Source organism: Protobothrops mucrosquamatus, unplaced genomic scaffold, assembly GCF_001527695.2.
Source record: "Protobothrops mucrosquamatus isolate PMUCROS unplaced genomic scaffold, P.Mucros_1.0 scaffold2895, whole genome shotgun sequence".
NCBI classification, from domain to species: Eukaryota; Metazoa; Chordata; class Lepidosauria; order Squamata; family Viperidae; genus Protobothrops; species Protobothrops mucrosquamatus.
This window is the reverse complement of record NW_015388923.1, coordinates 137703-146487: the sequence shown is the minus strand read 5'-3', so window position 1 is coordinate 146487 and position 8785 is coordinate 137703. Positions and strand designations below refer to the sequence as shown.

Sequence of the window (8785 nt, the reverse complement as noted above, 5' to 3'; positions counted from 1 at the left end):
CTGTGGGAGGATGTCTGAGGCGGAGGCAGGCGAGAGTGTGAAGTAAGGGAGTTGGTTGGGGTTTCTAGCCTCGGATTTTAATAATAAAGAGTAAGGGAGGGGGGTGGTTTTTGAATCCTGAAACCTGAAGAAGAATCCTAGAGAAGAAGCACCAGGAGGAGAGAGACTGGTGGTGCCAGCTGTTGCTGCCAACTGTTGTGGACTTTGGAGGCATCTGGACTGTGGCCATCGCTGCTGGCATAGGTGCTGGGATATTGCGGGGGGAGTTGCCCTGGGGGATGAGCCATTGCCATAACATACTGGCCGTCGTTGTTATTATTACCATCTGGTGCCGGGGTTTACCCCCCCCCCCATTTCATCGGATTCTGAACGATTGCTCAGGGGCCTGTTACTCCTGCCACTAAAGCAGCCCTGAGCTGTTATATACATCTTCAGAGTATCAACCACTGTGACTGGTTAAGTTCGTGCCTGAAAGCCCTGCTTCAACAAGAAGAGCCTGCCACCCATTAACGCTGCGTGAGTTCCGGTTGTAAGACATCTCATCGATCTCTAAAGAACATTGCTGCAAGGCTGGACAAGGGGGGACATGGCCGGGAGGGCCTGGGCATTGGCGGCCTCTGAGGAGGTAGCGCTACACCTGTAAGCAAAAACTGGTGGGATCATAAAATAGAGAAAGTCATAGAAAATGATAAAATTAAACTGCTCTGGGACTTCAGAATTCAAACAGACAAGCACCTGCAACATAACACCCCGGATTTAACAATTGTCGATAAGAAAGACAAAAAATTCTGGATAGTGGACGTGGCAGTGCCTGGAGACAGCAGAATAGACGAGAAAGAACTGGAGAAGATAACAAAATACAAAGACCTACAAATAGAAATAGAAAGACTGTGGCAAAAGCAAGCAAGGGTAGTACCAATAGTAATAGGCGCCTTGGGTGCAATCCCAAAACAACTGGAGCACCACTTGAACACCCCTGGCATTGACAAATTCGCTATTAGTCAATTGTAAAAGGCGGCCTTAGTAGGAACTGCTTCCATCCTGCGACGATATCTGTAATACCATCAAACATCCACATCTACCTAGCCCAGGTCCTGGGTAAGGACTCGATAGGTAGACAAATCCAGTCTGAACATTGGCTGACTGTGCGATGATCCATAATAATAATCAAAGTACAGAAAACTGCTGCAGGCTGTGAAAACAGAGAGCACTATAAAAATAACAGAAACAAAGGCAAAATATAAGGAAAAACAGCTGGATGACAGATTAAATAGATGGAAAACCAAAGCTTTGCATGGACAGCATTTGAAAAACATTGAAGAAAAATGTGATAACAACTTGACATGGGCATGGCTTAAGATGGGAACCATCGAGAAAGAAATGGAAGGCTTAATACTGGCTGCTCAAGAACAAGCACTACAAACTAATGCCATGAAAGTGAAAATACAAAAATTCACTGACAACCCAAATTGCCAATTTTGCAATGACAAAGTTGAAACTGTTTCACATCTAATATGTGACTGCAGCAAAATCGCGCAGACTACAAAGCTAGACATGACCGAGTTGCTAAATTAATTGACTGGGCATTGTGTAAAAAATACGACTTGCCTGTGTCTGAAAAGTCGTGGGAACATAGGGTGGAAAAAGTTGTTAAGAATGAGAGGGTGAAGATGTTGTGGGACTTTCGAATACAGACAGATCGCTATTTGGAACACAACACGCCAGATATCGCAGTTGTAGAGAACCGAAGCGTACAGCTGATTGATATTGCTGTACCAGGAGATGCCAGAATTGAAGAAAAAGAACTGGAAAAATTATGAAATATCGTGACCTAGCTATTGAAACTGCGCAATAGGCTAAAACGTGTAACAGTGATACCCATTGTCATCGGAGCACTGGGAACTATGTCCAAAAACTTTGCAAAATATTTCAAGAAACTGCAGCTTCCTGCAATAACTCCAGCAATGCTACAAAAAACTGCGCTACTCGGAACATTTTACATTTTAAGGAGGGACCTGGTTGATACCTGCAAATTGAAGTTGAGTGATTGTGGAGGAAGAAATCAATGGTTATACCAATAGTAATAGGAGCCCTTGGAGCAATAACCTGAATATTCTGACTTTGAAAAAAAAACCAAACCCTTTATTCGGGACTGCCTGTATACTCAGATGTTACCTTAGGTTAGGATTTGAACTGTTAAGTTTTTACCAGTCCCTGACTGTGAATTGAACTGAAGATTAAATCTTAAATAATAACAGTAATAATAACAGTAATAATAATAATAATGACAATAATAATAACAAAAAAATTAAATTTTACCTTTTCTTATTTCTATTGGAATAGAGTTCCACTGGTCACCAGTATGAGAAAGCGAAAACAGCCTTCAGTTATTCCCTCTTATTACCAAGCAGCAAGACATATCCCACACCCCCTTCCTTAACAAAGGATTGTGAAGGAAAGCAGCTTGCAAACTGCTTTACAAACTTACTAGAACGTTGCAGTGGGATGGATCAGAAACCACTAGTGTCAGCCTTGATAAAATCTTAATTGGCTTGGATTTCCCCTGTAAAGAAAAACCTGTGAGAAAAGAAACCTAGGCAACAAGACGCCTACTCATTATTGAAAAAGGATACTTTATTCTCAATATGAGCCTGCACAAATCTACACAGAGACAACAAAGATGTGCCCTTTCATTAATTCAGAAAACCCATGGCATCGCCTGTCTCCTCTAGGATTCTTAACCAGGCGGCCCACCTTGAAAGCAAACACGATTCTATGAAGATGCTCTTCCTTCCACAACTTTCTTGTCCTACTTTATAACCTCCATTAGTTTTGAGGCCACAGCTAGGAAGGTACCATTAAGCTTGCAGGCAGAGTTATGTGTGAGATGAGGAGGCTATATAAACTTGATAAATAAGTAAATCAATATTATTCAATTATAGTAGGTTATTTTTAACAGGGGTGGTGGCGTTTGACATTTTAATTACTTTAGGATTTATTTTGTTTCATTTTCCACATTATCATTTGCTACTGTACTTTTCAATTTGTTTCCCACTCCTGTTATTGAGTAAATATATCAAGTGTGCATATGCGCGTGTAAGCTAAAGATTCCTTAAAGTTGCTCTGCTCATTAGTGTTTTCAGGAGAGCTCAAACAGGACAAGATAATGCTGACAATGTGGCTTCGCCCCATTTTATATGTCACACTTGCCGCACATATAAAAAGTTTTAACTGTGTGGTTTAATCTGACCCCCACCCACAGATATTTCTGGTTCTAAATGGCCATTCCTATTTATTTATTTATTTATTTATTAAATCAATTTACTGCCTATTTATTTATTTATTTAATCCATTTACTCTGGCTACTCTGAGCAGCTTACAACGGTAAAACGGAAAAAATATTAAAACAAAATGTAAAAATAACAATAGCAAAGCAATGAAACAATAAACCATAAAGGTACAATAATTAAAAAGATGGGCAGAGAAGGAGTAGGAAGCGCCATGGGGAGGTGGGGTCAGCTAATTTGTCCAAGAACCACCTCCAGTGTGGTATTTTCCTATTGGGTCCCCAGGCCAAGCAGCAGAGAGCCAGGTTTTCAGGCCTAGTAATAATTAAACGTTCTAGAAGAGTTATTCCCTTGAGGATGGCACGCATTTTGGCAGAGAAGCAAAACAATAAAATTTATATTCAAATTAAACTGTCCTAAATACTGTCTCTAGTACATATGCGAAACTGATCTAACAGCCAAAAATGTATTATGCTGCTTTCCACCAGTAGGATGGACGTTCACCTAGAGGAAAAGTGGCCAATCATGTATGCTGTTGGCCTGCAAGATAATCCAGGCAAGAAGCAAAAGCAGGCATACTAGCTCTATCTTTATTGTAAGATTACATTAAAACAGAGATGGGAAACTATGGCCCTTTATGACTTGTGGACTTCAATGGCTGGCTCAGGAATTCTGGGAGTTGAAGTCCACAAGTCATAAAGGGGTCCTAGTTCCCCACCCCTGCATTAAAAGAATCCTGAATGACCGAAAGTATGTTTCTGCTCCTTCCTCTTACTTTCAGTAAAATATGGAGGGTCCCTTCTGAAACATTCTCACATCCTCCATCCTTCTGTGGGCTGAGATTTCTTTTACTTGTCAGTTGGGTGCTTAATGTTCTTCCTCCTGCCTCTCAGGGATATTCCCACACACCATTACAATGCTCACTGATCCTTTTGGAAATTATGTTTGCTTTCATTGTTCAAGGAAAGATGTTTCCCTTGTGCTCACAACTAGACAAAAAAACCTTTCAAATAATTTATGCAGCTGTACTATGCAGGTTGCAGAATGAAGCTATATCAAATGATGAAGTGGATTGGACTACATGCAACTATAAGTAGAACTGAAATATATATATTTAAAACAATCTCCATACAAATTAATAATAGAACAGAACAGAATAGAATTCTTTATTGGCCAAGTGTGATTGGACACACAAGGAATTTGCCTCCAGTGCATAAGTTCTCAGTGTACATACAAGCAACAAGTGATAAATCACGATCAACATAAGAGGGAACCAGCTAACCTAGGACCTGCTCAGATGGTTAAATTTGGATTTTCAGGGGGTTTTAAGTAAAACAATTTATTTATTCCAAACACTTCCATACCACTTCAATCACAACAACTCTAAGCAACTGTTTTAAAAAGACATGCCTTCCACATTCTAAACACATTCAGCTCATTCCACCTGTTGGCTGTGCGCAACCAGACCATAATTCTTGGGCATGAAAGTTCAATGGAATTTCTTTCAAGGAAGCAAAATAATGTCACAGTCTCAATGAAGCCTACCAGGTGATATCTGCACTTCAGAATACAAAGGTGTTAAGTATATAGCCATACCTGTACAAGAGGTAAGGATGGAAACAGTTCTGCGGGAGTTATTGGCTTGACAATTTCCTAAACACAGATATAAAGAAAAAGAATCACAAATATATCTACCAACAGAAAAAGAAAAAGAAATACAGATAACACAGATAAGCAAAGCTATACCAAAAAGAGGTTTGTGAAATAAACAACAGAAAAGCCAACTGACACGAAGAACTATTTCTATAGTCTATACTTTCTTTTTACAGTCAACCAATGGCTGATCTGCATGAATGAATTCTGCAAACCACAGAATAGTTGAGTATACTTGATACAAAGTGGTTTAGACTTCAGTTATAGGACAGATAAGCAAGAGAAAATATTTTCTTTTACATTTGAATTCTATACAATTCTATGAAGGCCCGGAATGAATGCACTGGACTTATCCAAGAAAATATTACAAAAGTAACAACCCACAATAAGCATCAACTAACCAACATTCATGATTCTGGAATCTTACAAAACTCAGCTGTTTCCTTACATTTTCACTGTAACCAGCAAGACTGAAAAAAAATGCTGATGATTCAAGCATGCTCACCATATGACTGTTTTTCTTAAAAGCCTAAAATGCAGCTCAGCTGCCATCCCAGTTTGAAATTATGTGGAGCCTTATGATTTAAGGATTTAGATGATGCAGATACTCTGACAGTCATTAACTGGCTGTCCCTTCTTCAAATTAATGCCCTCTGAATGTCCTGGAGTTCATCTTTCATCCTCTCTAGCTGAGAATAGTGAATTCTGTCACATCATGTGCATGTAAGAGACTCTGTACAGATTGTCCTCAATTAACAACCATAATTGAGCCCAGAATAATCGTAGTATATACCACATGACTGTGGTGGATTTTATGATCTTTTTTTGTGGGATTCGTTAAACAAATGTCACATTCATTAAGCAAACACTGCAGTTGTTAAGTGAATCCGTTTTCCCCAAAGGGTGTTTTTTGCCAGAAATCAGAAGTAAATACCAGGAACAGGTTTTAAAAAATGCCAAAAAAATGCGCTTACTATAAATGCAAGCCAGTTGCCAAGTGCCCAAAATGCAATCCATGTGGCTGCAGGCTGATGCAGGCTTAGGCAACAGGTCACAGGCAGCTCTGGGGAGATCCACTGTATCTTCGAATGGTTGATTAGCAAGGATTACCTTATATAGAGCCTGTTTTTCAAACTTGGCAACTTTAAAATGTGTGAGCTTCAATTCCCAGAATTCCCCACATAGAATTCTGAGAGTTGAACTCCACACATTTTAAAATGGCAAAGTTTGAAAAACACTAGCACAGAGGCTGTATACAAAGCAAGGCCATGCAAATCCTTTGAAACGGGGGCTTTGTATTCAGAATGCCTTATTGAATTATTCAAGCAGCTGTTTCTTTTCTCAGATTTTCATGGGTGATTCAGAGACTAATTCCAACTGTCCCCCCACTCACTTTGTTGCCACACAAAGATTTATCACTGCCCAGACACAAATATCCCACCATCTTTTGTCCAGTAAAACAAATACCAGTTTCTTAACCCATCTTCTCTGGGGAGATGGGTGGTTAAGAAATATGAAATAAAAATAAATAAATAAAAACTCAGCAGTTTTCTAACCATTCAAAGAAGATGCATTTTTTTGTAAAATAAAGTAAAGTAAACTGATTATCTAATGCACAGAAATTACACTACTTTCGTTGTTGTGTGTGCTCTGCTCTAGCACTCTTTACCCTCGTAGAAGGAATTCACTTTTATAAGCCTACAGAGGCATCAACTACATAAGGTCATAAAGAAAAAATGTTTCAGATAGAAGACTTACTTTTTTCTTTTCTTCATAGTTGACAACATAATTGATTGCTACAGCTGAATAGCCAACTTAAAAAAGAAAACATAATACAGATAATCAAGAGAAGCAGGATATTCAAAAAGAAAAAAAGCATTTAAGTTGATGCAACTGGTCCTTGTGCTGCTTTCCATGTATATACCAGATGATTTCCTCTGTCTTATTCTGAATTGCAATACACAATTTATGAATATACATATAAAGTTTACTTATTCTCAGATACCAAAAGATATTGAGCTTTGGACTGAATTACACACAATTGTAAACAAAATTATTTCCATCTGAAGACCCAAATATGCTTAAGATAAATTTCACTATCGTTTTCCAGAGTGTCAAGAACAAGTCGGTAATTAACTAAAAGAGCCCTGAACAATATTATATGCTTGGTGTGTTGCTGTTGTTCAGTTGTTAAATTATGTCTGACTCTTTGCGACCCCAAATATTTCTGTTCTGATTTTATGCATGTATCAATTCTAACAAATGAGAATAAAAAGTTAAAAGTAAAACTGTGTGACTGTTTGGCCTAGGGGTTAAAGCACCAGGCTAAATCCGGGAGATCTGGAGTTCTAATTCTGCCTTAAGCATCAGTCAGTCTCTCAGCCCAACCTATCTCCCAGGGTAGTTATGGGAAAACTAGGAGGAGGAAGAAATATTAAGTATGTGAGTTGCCCTGGAGAAGTGGCAGGAGAAAATAATTAAATACATAAAATAGTTCTTAACACAATCTTCAAAATATTACACACACATACACTAAAAAAAACCTAGGTTATATCATTTGGATGTGTTTATATCTAACCTTTTCTTAAATTTTTACTATATATATTCCAATCTTCACAAATTCAATGGACATGCCTGAGGCTATCCTAACTTACACCAGATCTTACAGCCGTGATTTTCACTTTTTGTAGTAATCATCTTTAAAATAAATAAATGTGAGATTATGGTCCCTGAGCACACCCTGAGTATTTATTATTTGAAGGAAGAAATGCAACCATTTCACTTCAGTCTGTGAAAACAGTAACAATGGGGAAACAGGTAGCAATGGGTAATAATCAAAAGCATTTCACATCATACAGTACATTATTTCAAGAGTCTTTACTCGTCTTATTTCAATTTTCCAAAAAGGATGCTTGTGTCATTTCTATTCAGCGTGTTATAGGATTGAAAGCAAGAGCTTCCTAGCTAACTTGCCTCTTGGCTTCCCTACTCTACACAAAACATTCGCACAATCTGACGGTGATGAGATTGAATGGCAAAAGGGAAACCACAATCTCTAGTTTAGGCTACCTAACGGATTTCGATTAAACTCGGAAACAGCGGAGCCGTCTCCACTTACCCCAGCCGCCCTCGCCTTTATAGAAGGCATCGATCTAAACTCACGGTGCGCTGCAGCCTCCACCAATTTCTGCAATGCTTCTTTCTCCGGCAAGTAGAGAATATTCAGGTCCGCAAACGCAGCCATCTTCCATCCACGTGGGGACCCGCAGGAGCAAAACGAAAACAAGACTTGCGCCTTTAACATGCTTTGCATGTTGGGAAATGTAGTTTTTCCATAAACTTACTTTTCCAGAGTTGGCTAGTGTTCGTTTTTCCGCAGAGCGCGAAAGGAAGCAGCGTACGTGCGGTGTTCAGCTGTAAATTATTTTTTTTTAAAGGAAAGGAACAAGAAAAATGTTATTTGTGTATTTATGTATTCTTCAGGAAGTGGTGGTTGTTTCAGTCTTTAATGGCGTCTCTGCATTTAACAAGTAAATCTGTGTTTCTCAAACTTGGTAACTCTTAAGATGTGTGCATTTCAATTCCCAAAATATTGGCTGGGGAATTCTGGAAGCTGAAGTCCACATATCAAATAAATGAATCCAATCCCATAACTGAATAAGGTTTTGTGATACTCTCCAAAATGTTACAGGAAACTTAAGTGTGCTTTCAGATGTCCCTGAATTCTCCGTCCAGCAAGAAGTTGCAGAAGAAAACGTTTCAGAAGAAAAAGAAGAGGGAAAGAAGGGGGAGGGGACCTCACATATTAGGCCAGTTGTTCTAACCATTGCTTATGGTCTATGAGA

General features: G+C 38.9%; 1 protein-coding gene across 1 annotated transcript in view; it reads right to left on the bottom strand.

The window, feature by feature from the left end:
• Window positions 1-8201, bottom strand: part of RPP30 (ribonuclease P/MRP subunit p30) — a 23270-nt gene extending 15069 nt beyond the window's left edge. The window contains exons 1-4 of the mRNA XM_015825956.1: window positions 8103-8201; window positions 6699-6754; window positions 4884-4940; window positions 2489-2563 (exon numbers count right to left, since the gene is read on the bottom strand). Coding sequence (XP_015681442.1) covers window positions 2489-2563; window positions 4884-4940; window positions 6699-6754; window positions 8103-8184 — 270 coding nt within the window. The 5' untranslated portion in view covers window positions 8185-8201. The remainder of the gene's footprint in view (window positions 1-2488; window positions 2564-4883; window positions 4941-6698; window positions 6755-8102) is intronic.
• Between the last annotated feature and the right edge of the window lie 584 nt (window positions 8202-8785).